General features: G+C 42.7%; 1 protein-coding gene across 8 annotated transcripts in view; it reads left to right on the top strand.

Annotated features, from left to right (window-relative positions):
• Positions 1 to 19403, top strand: part of LNX1 (ligand of numb-protein X 1) — a 122154-nt gene that overhangs the window by 41412 nt on the left and 61339 nt on the right. For 3 of the 8 annotated variants that reach the window (XM_032110257.1, XM_032110255.1, XM_032110258.1), the window contains exons 2-3: positions 1164 to 1322; positions 14347 to 14827. In XM_032110257.1, the coding sequence (XP_031966148.1) occupies positions 14442 to 14827 (386 nt within the window). In that variant the 5' untranslated portion in view covers positions 1164 to 1322; positions 14347 to 14441. Of the gene's footprint in view, positions 1 to 1163; positions 1323 to 7200; positions 7460 to 14346; positions 14828 to 18234; positions 18697 to 19403 lie in introns of those variants that run through there. The other 5 variants (XM_032110256.1, XM_032110260.1, XM_032110265.1 and 2 more) reach the window with 5 other exon arrangements.

Genomic DNA, 19403 nt, shown 5'->3' with positions numbered 1-19403 from the left:
ACTGTACACGAAGCACTGGCAGGCTGGCTTGGCAGCGACCCATCCCAGGTTTCCTGGAGCAACTTGGAGCAGAGGTGCTATGCTGTTAGGGCAGAAAAGGCTAATACTACTGCAAATAAGCATCCATCCAGCTAAGGGTATGACTGTCACACTTGCTGGTAGGACTTGACATGTCAGTTGATGATTTCTTAAAATAAATATTTAACAAGGGATTTTATAATCACAAGTAGCAAGCACGCTTTTAAAATGTTTGAAGGGAAACAAACTTGCATAAGAATGAATTGGAGGCCAAGACCTGGTAGCCATAGATGTTTATATCACAGGCTGGGGATTTCCTCCTGCCTGTTTTCAGTGTATACTGCAGTTGCTTGATTCAAGTCCATCTCCAAAGCTCCAAATTTCCTTCCTTAGGAGCAAATGCTTAAGATGGCTGAAGTCATTGCATTTATTAGTGATTCACGTAGTTGGAAGATGAGGGTTTCTTTTCCTCTGTTGAAAATATTTTTTGAGGAAAAGGTCTTTTTTGCTGCTGCTGGTTTTGCTATTAACATTCACACTCAGCTCTTGCATCACATTGCAGCAGCACAACACCTAATCTACAGTACATTTTATCCTCTTCTTGGGTGCTTTTTAAACTGCAAATTACTGGGTAAGAGGGTTTACTGCAGTCTTAGTTTTGCAACATTCGTGAAATTAACAGAGTTTGTATTTTCAGACAGCTGATTCTGGAGTTTACAAATTGCTCTTATGTGGTTCAAGCGTTCACCACCAAGTGTACAGGAACAAGGTGAAGACTCAGCTTCCAAACTATTGATTCTGTGTTAGAACTTGTGGACCCCATCTTCATTTTCAAAGGGGAAAGCCAACATGAATCTCCTGTCTTGAAACAATTTTTAAGATGATCCACTTCTATTTGCTAAATTTGAACCATGCTGATTGTCAGGTTAGAAGAAGAAAAGAAATTCAAGGAAGAACCTGATTGAAAATGAACTTTGGTATATGGCGGAAAGAAAAGTAAAAGCTTCAAATTACACTACTGTATGAGCAGCCTGCACATGCTTATCTGCCTGCGGGAGACATGACTGGGAGGGTGTGGTCTTTTAGACCTTAAATTGCTCAGGCTTATGCAATTCAGCTTTTCTGCACCTTCTGTCATGCCATAGGCTTTGCCATCTGACACGGGCACCAGCCGGTCTCTGCCTGCAGCTGCAGGGCTGAGGGGTGAGTGCAGGCCCTGCCCAGCCACGCTGGCCCACACCTGGTGATTTTCCACCTGCACAACTCTGCCGGCAGCGGATGAGAGACACTGCAAAGCCACACATGTGAGTTGAAAGACTTGTATCTTTCTTTATGCTGTTCCTACTTTCCCCCTTGAGCTGGGCATGAGTTGATCCAGGGGAGCAAAGGTGGAAGAAAATGCTCTGGTAAACAAACCAGCCCTGTTTAGTGGCAGGGGGAGTGGGCCCGAACCTCAGCCTGCACACTCAGGAGTGCCATGCAGCCAGGCAGTGATAAACACCTGCCGTATCTGTCATTAGAGATTCAGCTTCCCCATAACCTAACGTAGGGATTGTTTTCATAATCTAACAGAAAAGGACATATAATGTACCTGTAGGTTGCTGCGCTTCTTGGCAGGCAGTGTTAAAATACTGCTTACATACATACATGCTGATATGCAAAACCACTGAGCTTAGTTCATAACCTTTTTGTTAGCTAGATGTGCTTGGGTTTTTGTCTTCCCCACTGCTAAGAAGGTCTATTTCTTCAATAAAGTGTGTTGAAATCCAACTGATTATTTGTGGAGAGGTGCCATTTGTACTGCAGCTGCTTTAGCCCATCGCTTTATTAATCCTCTGGAAACCCATTTCTTCCCCTCCCCCAGGTTAAAACCCACAAAGTCTCACTGCAGCTGTAGGAGGTAAATTGAGGCTACATTCACCACTGCTGTATCTTGCTGCTTGATTTTATGCATATAACTGCAGCTGAGGTGAGGAAAGAAAGAGAACTTGGTTTGGTTTTTATTTTTAGCTCCTGTTCTTCTCACTTACTTAAACTTACACTCAGTCCTTTACTCAAAACATCTTGTAATTCAGTACAGGTATATGCAGCAGCTGCAAACCTGTGAATATATATGAATAGGCATAACTTCTTGTAAGCTTTATTTCTATCCATAAGACTGATTGTTTGTGTGAGAACATGTATATTCACAGTGCCAGCACAGAACCCAGAACAGCAATGAGGATACGTGGATATCTTCACCCACCGAAATGTACAATCAGAGTAGTCAGTAGACAAGGGGTTCAAGTACATAAATCAGATGGACCTGCTCATATGTTTAAACTTCTTATTGTTTTGGGTTGTTTTTAATGACCGGGGATGTACTGCTTGCATCAAGCTCTCAACCACTTTTACATCTGCCGAGGGAAAGCACAAAACCCAGAAAAGGTGCATATTAGACTTGTATGTCATGCTTTTTTATGCTGTCTGATGACTAGGAAAGGGCTCCTTCAGTAGCAGGAAAAGCAAGATAACCTTAGGTGACTGTACTGGGCACTATGCAAAGCACTTGTTTTCCCACAGTCTTCTGTAGAAATGGAGCTCCCACTGCCCAAAATTATTTTCATTTGCTCATTCAGGTTTATGCAGAACAACATCAAGGCAGCTCCATCACTTCATTGAAACAGCAGGGTCTCTTATCTGCTGTTGTTGGAAAAGTACGAATGCTGACCTGCAAATAAAAGCCAGAAATCACTGTCAGGAATTTGGAAAGCTGCTGCTGTGTGAGGGGTTGTATCGTCAATACTCCCATCTACTTTCCTAAGACTGAAAATTCCTCTTAAGGAAGTAATCTGTTACTAATTTGCTATTTTATTCTTCCACCCCAAACCTCAGAGCCTATGTTTAGTTCCCAAAGATATAAATTGAATCAATCTGGGAAAGCTTGTCTCATCATTATCTTATCCTTGCCCCTTGAAAATACTCTCCCATTGCTAATTTCTCTTACTTGTTTGTGGTCCTAGAGAAGTGTCCTCTGCTTTGCTCACATGGATTCTGCTTTCGCAAGGGTATTCCAAGCCCATGTGTTTGAATATTAACTGCATCTGTAGCATAGAGCTGGAAAGAGGAATGTTCCTGGCTCTGAGTTGTGATCATCTACTAGAAGAGAAAATTGAATTGTCTTTTGGAAGAAGTTTGAAGGTGCTGGCATCTTCCCCTAGCATAGCTTTTCTTTAGTAAAATGGGAATAAATTTTGCACGCAGGATGAGATGATAGATTAGCTTCATTTCACTGCAAACCAGGAAATCAAACAGCATTGTTTCCAGAAGGAAGGTAAATTAATACAGGCTTTCAAATGTAGAGAGTCTCCTCCAGGCTGGCTGCTGGAGGGAAGCAGTCCAGTATTTCTGGAGATGTCAGCCCTGTCTGCAGGGCTGGGTGCTGCCACCTGGCTCTTCTCACTGTCAGGGCAGATGGAGGCCTGTGGCTGATTTGGAGGGGACTCTGTGGCCAGAGCCTTTTGAGGAGGTAATGAGACCCCTCTCTTGTTAAAATGGCCAGACACTGGTGTCCTCCAATGCTGCCTAACTTAGCACTTATTTGCAGTGCATGTCCAGTTCCTTCATGGAAATTAGAAGCTGTGATGGACGAATATGTAGTTATCTTTCCAAGGCTTTCCCTAAAGGCTCAGCCTGAATCTGCAAAAGCAATCATTACCTGAATCATGGGATTCAAAGGGATTCAGCACAGAAGACAAAGTTTCACCTTCCATACATGTTCAGGGAATGGTTAGTTGGCAGCTCCGGTTTTGTACAACTGCTTCCCACTGTGTACTGTTCCCATTCCTCTGAATAGAAATCAATTGCTCCTTTACAAGCAGCTAAACGCTCAAACTTCGTACCTGTCTAGCTGCTCCTGGTAACCCTCTCACTGGTCCTCCAGTTTCACTTTAATGCACCTGCAACATTCTTACTGGATCAATGAGTCTTAATAAAATAAATGGGATTTATGTGCCATAATTTCTTATTAAGGAATGCTTCCTATTTCTCTGTCTGGATTGGTAAATCTTTCAGCAAATGCCTTGCTTGAAAGCAGATAAATTTTGATTGCTTTTAGTTATAGTTCCTGTCTACTTTTTGCTTGTCTTTTCCCTAGTCTTTTGCTTTACATGCTTACGGCTACATGGTATAGATTGTGTTGAAATGATGATGTTAAAAAAGTATAGGTGATGCTATTATTTTGTTTTATTTTCTACTACAAAGCTGATTTTGTACAATATCTTTAACAGCATCAGTTCTCACAGGATTTTACTAGTAGAACCCAGTGCTGTAAAGTATAGCTTTGGGTTGTCACTGTTTCAGTCTGAGAACTCATCTAATCACACTACTGCTATTTAAAAGAATATCTCAGTTTAGATCCAGTCAAAAAGGGTCTGAGGCACTGAAATAAATATGACTTGTAGGAGGAATTTAAAAGAATTTAAAAATCCCCTGGCCTGCATGCACACAGCAGATCACATCTGATGGTGAGAAAGGATGCAGGAAGCAGGATAGTTTGAGCATGTAATTCCTAATTGGTTTCTCATCACGGGACTAAACAGCACACAATTGGTCTTCACACCCACAGAACCGGTTCTGGAAGTAGGTATTAATTCAACCACAGACTTAACTATCTTTCCCAGGCTGGTGCCACTCACGTGTCCTGGCTGACAAAACCTTCATAAGCCTCTTGTTGTTAAGGGGAATATTACAAGGCCATCAGCAACACATGCATGTTAATTAGCAATGGCCTTTGGGGGAGTTCCCACAGAGCCCCAATTAAAGCAGTGATGAATCAAGTCCAGTGAGTAGTACCATACTCAGGGATGTTGTTTCCCAGCACTGAGCAGATGAAGGCAGAACCAGGCTCTACAGGATGTGTTTTAGTGGCTGAGGGCTTGGTCACTATAATAAACAAAATTTACTTGCTGAGACTTTTGGTCAGCAGGGACTTTAGTCATTATCCTGCTACAGAAAAAAAAGGTGCCCTAGAACAGAAACTATTGCACAGCCTTACCTAGAGAGATCTGCTTCCACTCCTGCTTGAATACTTTAGGTTTATTCAGTCTTCCATTTTAAAGAGAGTTATAAGCTCTACTGTACACCTAACTCCCAAATGAGCAATAGGGACTATCAGCAGATATAAATGGGCACTACTTCATAAGAGAGGCCTGTTCAAGAGAAAAAATGTAACTTGTGTTAGCCCCAGAAAACTGATAGGCAGACCACAGTACCTGGGCTGCAGGGTTCAGCCTCTTCAGTGTCCAGTATATCTCCTTCTTTCCAAGAGTGCATTTTCCTTAAATGTGAAATTCAGCAGTCAGCATTGAAAAATATTTGTAAGCTCATCAAAATTTCTTCCCCTTGCCCCCTGAAATTTCTTTTTATGGATGCATATTGTGTGTTTGCCCATTTTTTTGGAGGCTGCCCCTGGGCTGCGCCACTCCACTAAGTTGTTGAAATTCACCTGCTGACTACCTTACCAGGGCTTGTGCCCTCCTTTTTTCAGGTTCCTGAATGGGACTGGGCCCCTGCAGCCGTAACCCTGGGACTGAGTAGCAGGGAATGCTTTCAGATTGTGCTATTTTAAGCAGCAGAGTGTCACTTTACTGTGCAGTTCTTCAATAGGGACTGGTTTTTTCTGATTAGGATTTGTTTATTCCGTCATTTTTGTGGATCCAAGTAGGAGGAGAAGGAAAGAGTAAGATACAGATATAATTTATGTTATAGACATTTATAGATCTATAATTTTAATTGTACATAGTATATAATATTTAATAATAATTTAAATTATTTTATTATGTATAATATAATAATATTTAAATCTAAATCATAGTATGGGAGGTGCAACATAAGTAGACTTGAAATACAGATTATTAAATCCTTGCTCCACTGAATTTGCTTTATTTTTAAGTGCAATGGACCAGAGGTTTTAATTCAAGCATTTGCCTCTCTTGTTTAGACAAGTTACTCTTGGGAGCCAGCTGCTACAAGTTGCTGCTGTCCCCCCTACAGGTGCATGTCCATTAAGCAGAGGATGCAACCCTGGAAGTCAGGAGTTTGTGAGGGATTTCCCTCAGATCAGGTCTGAGAGTATCTCTGTGGTCACATTGCTGCACAAGGATTCCTGTGACAGAATCTGGGCACCGGCCCCACAGCATGGGAGCAGCCAGCTGCCCCTTCCCGTGCTCACCTAACCAAATAGGTGCTTCTAACTGTGGGTTACTTCTAAAAAAAGGTCCCCACAGGGTGTTGTGAGAACTCATTAAGTAGTTTACCAACTATTAAGAAACTCCTGGATCAGAGAAGCAGTTGTAAAGGCACAGTGTAATTAAAGCACAGCTTACTTTATTATGTGTTATTAGCAGGGTTATCCATCACATGTTCCGCACTTTGTAGTTATTAAATGTTATCTCGTGGTCACGTGAGAAGATGCTGTGTGGTCTGAGGGTGGCAGGCACCATGGCCATGGGAGGCAGGTTGAGGTGCAAGGTTTCTGTGTCCTGAGGGGAAGAAGTCCTCCACTTCTCTTTTGCTCCCTCTTCATCAGCTCTTCCATGCCCTGGCATTCGGGCAGAGAAGTAGCATCACCCACCTTCGCTGCTGACCTACTTGGGGCCCTGGGAGAGGATTGCAAAAACAGATTAAGATTTACTGTGAAGCTGTATTAAATTAAGATTTTCACAATCCCATGCAATTTCCTCTGCCTATTGTATGGTTATTTTACAGTTAAGTAGGGCAGCCTGCACAGAGAACTTGTGGTCTGCGGTCCCCATCGCAGAGACACAGCAGACACACCTGCAGCAAGGACCAGGGGTGCTTTCCCTTGTGCAGTTTGCATGGACAGTTGTACCTGTTCCTGGCTTACCAGCATCTTAGAAGGCAGCTGGAGCACATGGTTGTCCAGCCACAAAAACACAGTTCTGTCATCTGCTCAAATGGCTGAAAGTAAGCTTGTGGTATTTGTAAGGCAGCCAGTCTTGCAAAGTCACACGGAGCAATCAGCCAAATCGGAGTAGTAGCGTACCTTTTGTTACATAACCAGCCATGCGATTTTATAATTTAGTATGTGAAATGCTGATGGCATTTATTATGCCAATTAGGATGAGCATATGTTTAGGAAGCCCTTGAGGAGTCAATCACAGTTGCTCACATAGCCTTGCTTTGACCACATGATTGACTTCCTTTGAGCAGGTAGACCGTGTGCCTTTGGGAAGCAGTTACCCACAGCCTGCCCATTTTGCTACATCTTTGCACTTGGAGTCTGAGCTTGTAGTTCTGGCATAAGCTGTCGGTCCAAGTCTGGGTTTACTGAGCTTTGAAAAACGCAAGAAACAGAAGTTACTACCTTAACCATCACAGTATTTGACAGCTAGAGACATGTCAGCAGCAAGTCTTCTCAGAAGTACTACTTTCTACTAAGGTGAGTTCATTCTTAGGATATGCTCCTTATAGTAAGAAATACTTAACCTGCCGGATATGTACTGTCTTATTCAGATCTTCTCTTCTCTCGGATCTTGCCCAGCTGTTCCTAATATTGTCAGTACTTCTGGGCTGTTTTGTTTTTTTTTTTTTTTTCATTTTAATGTGCTGAGCAAAGTTTTGTATCCATGAAATCATCAGAAAGAGAATCCAGGTTTGTGTGGGCGTGTGAGAGACAGACAGATGAAAAAGCAGAATGTATTTCCATACATTCCTAGCAGGCATTTCAGCTACATAATTCCACAACAAAAACTTTTTCCAACATTGGTTTATTCTGTAAATTCCAGCATGAGCCACAGAGAAAATAACTTTTTTCAAACAGTCTGGTTCTGGTTTTGGAAGTTATTTTGCATGCAGGCACAGTATGACATTGCTGTTGGGTCTCACAGCTTGAGCTGCAACTTAAAAAGTTGGGGTTATTCACCTACTGTACTGTACCATGGGATTTTTCTATTCAGTTGGAAATGCCTTTCATCATAAAGGCTCTGCAAAGTACTTTGATTGTTATAAGCTCTGAGAGGGACTTTTTGACTAATAATAACTTTGAAAAACCAGCTGTCTTAAAACTGGGGCCAGGCAGAGGAGAGGTTTTGGAGCTCCTGTTCGTTGTCTCAGAGACGTTCTGTACTAATGTGCTGGACTTTTAAATACAATTATTTTCCTCTAAGGCCGAGTTCTAACAGTCTTTTCTATCATCTTAAAAGTCAAGCTGAATTCTTACATGCTAAATTGGTATCTCCAGGATCACCAACTCTCCTCCAGCTACTGGCTTTTTACCTGGAGGGATGCATCTTGCCTCTGCCCATAACAAATCTCCATCTAATTACACTTCAGGCAGAAAGAAAATGTTGTGATTCTTCTTTAGTCAGAATAGATTTAAAAATAAGTGGAAAGGGGGGGGAAAAAAGAGAGTAGGATATATGTAGGAGGATTTCTGGTCAGTAGACGTGATGATAAGATTTTGGGCACCTTAGTGTTTTATAACCTTCCTTTGAACAAAGTTTCAAGTCTAAGCAAACTGACTCACCACTTTGGCCTTTAGTGCAGCTATGCCAAAATTGGTACAAATTATTACATGATATTTTATAGCCAGGTCTTTGAAATGTGAGCCACTGTCTTTTTGAATCTAAATACTGTATAATAGATATTATTGAAGTATGGGTCACTCTATAGTTCTTTCCACAACTGTTGTATTGTACCACCTTGAACAGTAAAGTCAGTGTAATCTATAAAAAACTTCAGTTGGAGAGAAGAAAACCACAGTAACAGGAAACCTGGGAGGCTGTTACCAGGGAAGACAGTTTGATGAAAGATAGGAAGTTAAAACAGTTAACATTTTACTAATGGCAAATAGTTTTCTAAAGGCAGTCAACCTGGTATTTCATTATAAAACCCAGAATATGAAATAAGTGATGTGATCTTGCAACCCAGATTCTGGCAGGAGAAGTAAGGTCACAGCTAACCCTGCATAAACAGAGGGCTGTGTGCTTTTGCTTGAGAAGGTGAAGGAGGACCTCTGCTCCCTCCTAGCCATGATCCACTCTTCTCCCCGGTGTGAGTGAGCCACTAGATGGGGACAATGCCCACATCTCCTAACCTGCCCACGTCTAGGCAGTGGCAGCTGGGCTGAGGCTTCAATAAAGAGCTAATTCTGTTAACTGTGAAAGCTGTCAAGCCTCCTAGCAATTTGATGTGGATATTTTTTAACATGAACAGCCAAGATGACAGTCTCCAAACCCTCAGCAAAGGAGCTGATTATCAAGAATGGCAGGTATTGGCTGCAGCATGCTCACAGCTAGTGTGGTGAAAGAAAGGCCAGGTAAAGCATCTCTGGAAGAATAAGGAGCTCCTACCCTTACCTGGCTGCTGGGAATGCCGCTGTGGAAGAGCGGTTTCCTTACATGCTTTACATGGCCCCTTTGGCCATACAGTGCCTTGCTGATCCATGTAAATGGATGGCTGTGACTCACTCAGAGATGCACATTTGTAGGAGATAATAACCCATGTTGGGACTGGGGGAAGGATGCAGAATGACTTTGCTATCACTATTTAGCTAAGAAGAGTACAACAGCTCTGTTGGTAGAACCTCCATCTCCTACAGGTTGCGCAGCAGAGAAATGGGGTGTGAAAAGGCATCTGTTTTAATCAGCAAATACAGGACTTGTTATACACATGCTCAGAGTGTGTATAAAACAGGAGTATTAATAAAACATGTCACTTAAACACAGAGAGAAAACCAAGCTAAAACAAACCCCAAACCAATTAATATTTGTCAATCTTACTGTACTATTTAGAATCCATTTACTTTACTTATGCTGGCCACCCTTACCATTGACTGAAGATTTCATTACCACCAAGCCATACTACTTCAGGACTACTGGAGATAAATTCCTCTTACTGTTCTGCAGCTCATCTGTTTTGCTGCTCTCTTTTCCAGTGACGCCTGCTTACTGGCTTATCTTTCACCGTTTGTGATTTAAGCCGGTAGCTGCCCCTCCAGGCTCCGTGTCACTGTTTCTCTGGCCTTTAGGCATCTGGTTTTTAATTTCTGTGATAGCCACTCCCTCAGTATCTTTCATCACTTAATTGTTTTTCTTTTAGCTTTTGTTACTTGTTCTTTGCTACCTGAAGTTTCTTCCATTTTGCATCATGCTACTTCCAAGTGCAGCCTCCTGAACTGCTGGGTTAATATTTGATGGTGGCTGGGCAGAGGCAGTGGGGTTCTGCCACTCTGCTTGGCAAGCCCTCTTCTTGCTACACTGCTGCCAGTGTAACTGTGGTGGTAAGTCAGTATTTAAGCTTAAGTTTGGTTAAATGCTTCACTGGCATGGGAAAACTATGGGCTTGTTATTGCAAGGAGATGAAAAGCATTCTCTCTACCTACTCTCCATGTTTATTGTCCAGGCTTTTTGTGTGGGTTTGATCTGTTATTCTCTTAAATGCCTCTGGTGGCTGCAAATGTTTAAGCAGTGAAGACCAGTAAGATGCAAACTCCTTCCAATCAGCGCAGCCTGTTGGGTAGCTTTTTAACAAATGTGTTATCATGATAGTGGTTTTCACTGTGGTCACAGCCCTGGGGTTATTTTGTGCCCTGATGTGACCATTGTCATTACAGCTTGTGGCTGAAAACTTGGCAATATGGATATCCAGATAACAATGTTCTTCCTTCACCATTTGTATTCTTGTGCTTCAGGTCTCTGCCTTGAACTGAAGCTTGATTCACCGCAGTGTCACAACACTGTGACATTCTTACAAATCAGTACTTGATTTTCTTTATCCAAGCAAATCTGTGCTAGGTGCTGTAAAACTATGCCAAATCTGGGACCTGAGTTGTTGAAAACTTCCTGCGCAGCAGGGAAGTGGCAAATGCTGGTGATGTCTGCTTTGGCATGGCACCACCACCTCTTCTAAAAGCTTCTCCTGCCAATCATCCTTGCAAGAACCAGTCTCTGTCAATATGGCTCTGACTACAAGAAGCATGAGACTCTGAAGGTGACATCCATGTCCCGCTGAGGCTGCCAGTGGTGGCTGACACCAACTCAAATGAACATAGGATTCCTGGCCTCTCTTTTCCCCTCTCTTCCTCCCCCAAAGACGGGGCTTGAAGTATAGAAGTTCAGCCAGGAAATAATTACCTTTTCTATTTCACTGTACATCTACCTGTACAGGTTTTCTTGCTCAAAGTGGATTCTTGGTTTTTATTCATAGGTAGTAGAAGAAGTAGAAATATGCACTGGCAATCAATAGGTCAAATTTAAATTCCTTCTCCCCTCTCTTCTACAATGTCCGAGAGGAATTAAGACTTTAAGCTTCTGTAAAGGACATGATACTAATTACGTAGCTATTATATGACAGCACATGCATGTTATAAATACAAATGACTACAAACATTGCAAAGAACTTCTGCCTCTGACTGAATCTGTGAGATAGCTCCATCACACGCCCTCCATGCTAACTCTTTTGGTGGTATAATCACCTCCCAAAGGTGGCAATCATTCCATTGCTTGATATGTTCCACAGTTTATGAAGGTTCATGGGTGAATGTGGACCAGGTTAGCCAGAAGGGGCTGAGTTTTTGGTTTTTTTTCAGAATTTATATTATTGTGTAGTCAAAATTTTCTAAATAATAGAGGTCATAGGACTTGAATTAAATTCTCCTAAAAATTCAGTGCCTGTACTAATAAATATGGATAGTTTTGTTTCCCTGTGCTGTAGCAAACATTTGTAATTTGTGTAAACATTGTAAAATTCAGGTAGAGCTCCCCATGCCTGCCCTTTTCCACTAGCAGTGCATTATTAGTATGTCAGATTGATAAAGAGTATCTGTAACGTGGTCAGGACAGTCAGACTTTGCCTCCTCTGAGGCTTCTCTCATCATTTTTTGCTGCAGCACAACATGGCCTTAGGGAAGTGATGCCTCTCTTTCTCTGCTGTCATTGTGAAAATAATTGCAGTAGCTTTGGAGCTGTAGTACAGCTTCCAGCTGTACCTAATTTGTATCAGGGGTCTTGCTGTGTTGTACATGTGAAAGTGGAGGAGAGGTATTTCCAGGGTTAGGGCACAAGGTTGGGAAGGTGGGGCTCAGATGCCCATGTTCCTGGGGGCTGCTCTTTCCTCAGAGCAGGGCTTTGGCTTTAGCTTTCAGGTTTGCTGATGGGAGCTGTGTGTTGGGTCTCCTGCCAGCAAGAAGCAAGAATTCTGTCCTTGAGGACATCCATGAGACAACGAAATGTTGGAGTTGGCTGTATTCTGGTGTGTGGTGCATGGGGCAAGCCCCCACGTGGATGTACCTATGTGTGGTGGTAGAAGAGGACGTGGAGGGGGTGTGGTGAAATAGCATGATGTTGTCCACATCTCTGGTTGGCCCGGGTGCAAGGCATTCTGAAAATGTAAGAGAAAACAGAGTTTATAACACCGTGCTATTTTTGTCATGCTTTATTGGTTTCTAATTCATTTTACATCTATTTTAAAAATCATGCAAGTTCCCAAGCCATGTGTTGCCATCCTTGCAAGCAGTCCTGTTGACTGGAGATGGGCTCCCTCCATGAGCAAGCGATGCAGAGAGCAGCTGGACACCCGTTCACAGCCACTCCACTTCATTGAGAAGTTATCCAAGAGCTTCCTACAGGAGCCACTCACAGTGCTCAGTCTCCACCACAGCCTTGGATAATTTTTTATCTCGTTTCATTTTGCTGTGTGTCACCTTAGTACAAGTAAATAATAATTCCTATGTTAAGATAACAGGTGGAGCTGCTGCCTGCACTATGGAGAGATGTTTGTTTCTTCACAAAGAGCTTTTCATAAATCTCTGGTGAAAATTTTTACAAAAGGAAACATTTGACCTAGTTTGGCATATTTAAAATATTTGCAAGGGTTCTAACAGGCAATGATTTTAATTCCACTGAAGCTACTGCTAATCAGGAGACAGAGCTTATGCAGAACTCTCTTGCAAGCAAAAACAGGCACTTAATGTGATTGCTTCATAAGAATAGGATCTAGCAAAGCGTTGAAGAGAATGTTTGACATTTAAACATCTGGTTAGAATTAGCAGGGCTATTATTTTACCTTCATGTCACAAAAACCTTGCCAAGTTAAAGTTTAATTTCTCAGGTTTAGAGCCCATGAGCTTTGCATAAAAATAAGAGTTTATTTATATGAAAATATGCTCTGTCATAGTCAGATTTTTCTTATTATTCTTTCCCTCATTTGCCCTCAGACATGGGTGTCTGAGGCTGACACATTGTCTCAGCAAATTAAGTCAAGCTGAAAGCAAGGGTACAGTGTTAGGGCAGAGCAGCAAATAAGATTTACATTTTCAAGCAAGAGCAGTAATTAGGCCATTGCATATTTTATATCCTCATGTTTATTTTCAGAGTAGTATATGAAAATAAGCATAGAAATAATGAGACATAAGTGCTCCAGCAAGCAGTTGGGGTTCATCAAGTAAAAACTACAAGTTACTCTTCAGTTTTGCTGCCACCCACAGAGTTTACATCTTTGAAATACCAGCAGGCAGGTGTTGTGGCCAGAGCTAATTGGGTTTGTAGTTAGGTGCATACTGGGTTTCTGTATCACAAATTATGAAGGGAATAGGCCTTCTTTTGAGCAATACAGTACCTAGCATTGTGCTGTGGATTTTGCTTCAGTATGTGAGGTGTTTGGTGCTTTGCAGAGCAAATGAAGTTTTGAACTGATTAGTCTGGTGCAGATGGTTATAACTGCTTGACTTCAGTCAGGCAAACTTCGAATGCAGGGGTCCAGGTGCATTGCTGCTGTGGTATGAGAATGATCTACAGGGTCCCAAGCTCTAAATTCTTGCGACCCAAATTATCCTTCCTCTGGCTACACATACAGTGTTTGTATGCTTGTGTATATTAGGGTGCTGCTCCCCCTTGCTGTGCTGAGCAGGCATCTTGACCAGCAACCTTTCTTACCTGTATTTCTGCACACAGTCTTGCAGTGTTTGCCCACACACAATGCTGCTTTTCTGGCAGAAGTAATGTGGCCACAAAATCAGCTGACTGGAACTGCAATTATATGCTAATTTAAGGTTTTCAACCGTTAAATGCCTGTAGTATTTCTCCCTCTCTTGCTATCTTTCTTTACAATGAGATTAACTGTGTAAATTGAACTAGATTTGTGAGAAAATAAGTCCCTGGAGTTAAGTCTCTCTTTTTTTTTTCTGCCCCCTTCTTTGCCTCACTCTCCCATCCCAAAGACACAATCCTTCCTTAATACCTGCTGTAGCACTTTGTATCCAGATACATACCACAAGTACTGTAAGAAAACATAACCCAGAACATAATCTTTCGGCTTTCCTCCCCACAGATCTGATGGCACACAAGCCTTGCCACAGCTCTCACAAATAGAAAACGGGTTGGGTATTCCCACCTGCCCCCCTTTGAATTGCATCAATTCTGATTATGAGCCAGAAAGAAGAAGAAATGGAGGATAGCTCCCCGCCACTCTGTGTCACCTGCGGCCAAGCACATTTACCAGAAGAAAACCACTTGTACAGCTACACCGAAGAAGTAGATGATGATCTGATATGCCACATTTGCCTGCAACCTTTGCTTCAGCCATTAGACACGCTCTGTGGTCACACCTTCTGCACAGCCTGCCTTACAAACTTCCTTGTGGAAAAAGACTTCTGCCCCATGGACCGCAAGCTTGTGATTCTCCAGACATGCAGGAAGTCCAGCATACTAGTGAATAACCTCCTGGATAAGCTAATGGTTAGCTGCCCTTTCACAGAACACTGCTCAGAGGTTGTGCAACGGGGTCACCTCGAACAGCATTTCCAAACCCAGTAAGTTGTTGTTGATAGACCTTTTTTCACTCTATTTTTTTGAGTAGAGGAAAAATATCTTCAATTAATACTGATCAAAATAAAGAGTTGTTGATTTCACTCCCAATGAACACCTACAGTATCATTAATTAAGAGCTGAATTTAGTCCATTTATAGTCCAAGATAGTCTGTATCTTACTTTTTTTTTTAGAATCAAATGCATGTAAGGTACTTCATGCTATCCTTAGCAGTTCTGGGTGAATACCTTGTGGTTAACTGCACAATAACAGTATGTATGCAGTCCAAAGAGATCTGTGAGTTTTGAGAAGCTGAGCTATTATAAATATTTTAATAGCACATTAAGGGTTTTGTAATTGCCCTTTCTTCAAACCTTTTTTGAATCACAAATGACCTACATGAGAAGTAGAGCAGAAAATATTCTGGTTTGGTGTTGGTCTTTGAACCTGAGTGCTCCTTTCTTCCAGGTGAGCACTTATCCAAGGCACCATGGGGCTCACAGAGAGACAGACTCTGGAAGAGCACCCTGGCTGGACTCCTTCTCCAGCCTTATCCCTCCTGGTAGCCAGGACACCCTCTATCATGCCTCTGGGAGAGACCTCTCCAGGGAGTAGTTTGGTTCCTCTGCCAGGAGAGAACTGAATGATTCTTTGTTTTGCAGAGTTAAAGGATGTGCTGCTGCTTTTGTCTTGCATGTTCTGCCGTTTTTAAGGAAGGCAGAAAGGTAAAGAGGTATGTTCAGGGCTGTGATTTCTGACAGAAGACAAACACTTTGGCATAGTCTGTGTAACAGCACCTCAGGTCTGAGGAGAGATGGGGCCTAAGATGTGCCCTTTTCTGTGAGCTGTATCTGTTGCCCAGTGAAATTACATCCCCTGAAGTTTGCAGGTGTAAATTGTGTTGCTAAGTGTGTACTTCTGCATCTGCAATGCAAAGGAAGCCTTGAGCAGCCAGTGCAGGGCTCCAGACTGCTGCTGGGAGCACATTCCTGCACAGACATGGCAGTACTGAGGGTCAGAGCATCACTGGTGAGCCAGAGAGTGGAGGTATGTTCACATACTGCACACTTCACAGTCTGGGAGCCTGCAACCAGAAATGGCTCTGCAGCCTGCCATTCAAACATGTCCTCATTTGCACTGGAAATGTCATTTCTTGAAGCACCTGGATTCTCACTAGGAATGTATTCACTTGAAGATATTCACTGGAGTCATAGTGTCCTAACCAACCAAAAATGTGACAATTTTGCATTACTAAAACAAAAAAAAACCCACCAACCATTAACAATGGGTTTATTGTTCCCTTGCAGAGGTCATGAGACCATTTTTCACATGCTGGAGGTTTGGTGTTTGTGGATTTGGGTGCCCTCGTTGCCACATTTCTGAACCTGGCATTCATGGTGTAGGAGGCAGTGACAGCAGGCCCCAGCCCAGGCCAGGAGTGCTCAGGGAGTTTCACTGTGTGCTGCTAAGGGGACAAAATAACAAAGTTAATAATAGTTTTCTGTCTTAGTACTTATCTGACAGGCCTCAAATGTTAATTTCAATAGTAGTGCAGGTAAGGGGACTGTCAGTCTTCTGTGAGCTGCTGTCACTGAAATTATGTTTCTGTACAGATTCCAGCCACAGAATCTTGAACCCCTAATGCAAATGCCTTTTCCCTTTGCTATACATAGAGCTGAACTTAATGTGATTTAGACCTTCCTGTTTGTCTTCATTTTTTTTGACATGGTGATGCTGTGGCCACAAAATTAGCAGGACACCCACTTCCAATTCACCTCCAATCCCCAATAAATAAGCAAATCAGTGCATTTTTTTACAGGGAAGCCACACAGCTAGCACAACTTCCGATTTCTAGTGTCGATTTTCATAAGTGGATATGTGCAAGTCACTCCAGTGTCTTTTTCTTTTCCTTAAGGTGGTAGTAAAGGTACCCTTCGTTACATATCTTACAGAATTGCAGTGCTATAAACCATGATTTGGTCCTGTAAAAGCCTGGCAGGTTTTATTCTAGCACTTACTGTTTAATGTCAGTGGCCTTGGTCTTCCCCTCAGGATCTCCAAGACCCTGTGCTTCTGGCTTGCTTGGCCTGAGCCCAAGTGGGGATAGAAAGAATTGTCTTGGTAACATGTTCCCACAATCTCTTCCTGTTCCCTCTTCCCTGTGTCAGGTTCCCAGCACCAGGTCCCACTGCCCCAGGGGCAGAAGACTGAAGAGATGGAGTAGGGTTGTCCTACCCTAAAGCCTCTAGGGTAGTGCAGTACAAAGCATTGCTACATAGGCTGGACATTTGGTTTTTTGCTACTCACGAAATTGATTTTCCTTCCTCAGGAGGTTGGGAGGACTGAGTTACCTTAAGGCCAAAGGGCAGAGACAGGAGAATATGAAACCACAGGAACTTCTGCTGTTGGGGGTTTCAGCTTTACAGGGGATAGCAGCCTCACTACCATCCCCACTTGAGGGAGGAAATAGGAGGGAACATTCTGAGTGATCCCTAATTTCTACATCTTTATGCTTGCAGACACTGCACAGTATCTTTATTTTATTTTAAGCACAGCATTAATTAATTATCACCTAAAGCATCTTATGCCTCTGCCTAATTTAATTGTTGGAAATGCAGAAACCTCGCTTGCCATTCCATCTCCAATTAATGGCAAAGAGAAGAAAGTTGTGCTCTGTTATGCCCAGGGAGAGATTGAGCAGACTGAGCTGATGCTGTTCTCTTTAACTCTGGTGAATCAATAGAGAGGAGGGGAAATATGTGTTTTTCCTAATAAAACAAATACAATAATAATCATAACTATTTGGTGCCTGCAGTGGGAACAGTTCGGAGTCCACCTGAAATCTCAACAGAACATTATTGTGTTCTCAGTGAATAAATTAAAGTAGACTCTGCTAGGGTCATCAGGGTGGTCAGCAGTTCTCAAATTTCTTGCGTGGTTCAGGTTCAGACCAGTTCTGGTTCTCAGAGAGAAAACAAAAGTTTACCCTGATCAGAGATGAGGTCACTGATGGGACAAGGTAAGCTTGCTCTTTTATGCTTTGTAATTGATGACAGAACTTAAACATTTTTTTTAAAACACCGGTTACCATGGAGCAGTCCACTGAAAGCATCCTTATTTAAAATGTTTGCTTTTTCATCCTTCAAAAAAAGCCCCGAGAAGAGACATGTCCTTGGATTATTACATGATTTATGTTTGTACAAAAACATCTGACTGGATTTGGGGAATTCAGACTGAGATGCAAACAGCCAGCAGTTGGCTGTGATCTTTTGCAGTGTTTTACTTTAAAAAGGTGTGGTCTTCTGATATCGCCTGCCACAAAACTCCACGGGGGGCATTTTTTTCCCCCCTTGTCAGACAGCTACACCCTTCTGTGATGCAGTTTAGCTCGTAACCCATCTGCTTGTGGGCAGTGATGTAAACATACCAGCTGCCTCTGAAGAACCACTCTGAATCCTGCAGGAGGCAGGTCTCTTCCCCGAGCATCGCTCTCCTCTGCAGCATAAGTCACTGTCTCGCCAACCACACTGTGCTGTCCCTAAACCCTCATATCTACCCATCCGAGAGTCAGATCAAGTAATCCTCTTACAGGTCAATGATTTTTGCAGTGTAGCTTCGTTTAAGGGATTTAAGCTTGATTCATAATGTGCTACCATTGCGTTGAAATGGAAAGGCTTGCTTAGAAGGGGTTTGGCTGGCACGAAAGCTTCTCATTGTGTGTCCCACCAGAGAGACGGTGGGAAGGAGGAAACCTAGCAGCAGTGCCAGCACTGCACTGAAAATGAAGGCTCTCCTGTTACTGGTCCTACCTTGGCTAAGTCCTGCAAACTACATAGACAATGTGGGCAACCTGCACTTCTTGTACTCCGAGCTGTGAGTACGCACAGTCGCGCCAGCGTCGTGCTCTCTGTCTGTCTGTCTCACCCGAGTGGCGGGAAGGGGCTCACCATGAGCGTTTTGGGGGGGTCTGTCTGCCTGTGTGTCTGTGCCTGTGCATACGTGCGAAGAAAATCCTGCAACGTCTTGCCAACAGCTTCACACCGTGCTGCTTCCCATCCGGAGGGCTAATAATAGCAGTACATCCCCAGTGCTTTCTGTTTTGGAAGCAGCTGAGATGTACTGAGTGAAGCTGCTTTTTTCCTTATCAACTTGTTTTTCTGTGCCAATGCTTTAGGTGTTTGTTGGTTTGGGTTTTTTTCCATTTCTGAATCTGTGTTTTTCCTTTATTTCCTGTAAATAGCCTTGTGGGGAGCTAGGTATAGGGGAGGGCATCAGGAAAGACACCCCCAGTAGAGCACTCTCTGTGTGTACAAGCATAATGTTCTGTGTGTAAAGCTGCATGCCTGTAGCAAAACGCTGAGAAGCCTTTCACCAGAAATAATTCACTTGAGACAGAAGAGAATTTTCCCGTATTTCTCTTTTTGCCCACAGCAGAATGTTATTTTCTCTGTAAAGCAAATATAACTGCAGCAATCCATCCATATATCTTCATGTTTTTAAAAAATCCACCTCGAACAACCCCATAGCTGATCTTTCCAACCCATAAAACAAATATTCTATGGTATCCTCTGTGAATGTTA

Source organism: Corvus moneduloides, chromosome 5, assembly GCF_009650955.1.
Source record: "Corvus moneduloides isolate bCorMon1 chromosome 5, bCorMon1.pri, whole genome shotgun sequence".
Taxonomy (NCBI): domain Eukaryota; kingdom Metazoa; phylum Chordata; class Aves; order Passeriformes; family Corvidae; genus Corvus; species Corvus moneduloides.
Note: the sequence above shows the minus strand (reverse complement) of the source record. Positions and strands in the feature narration are given on the sequence as shown.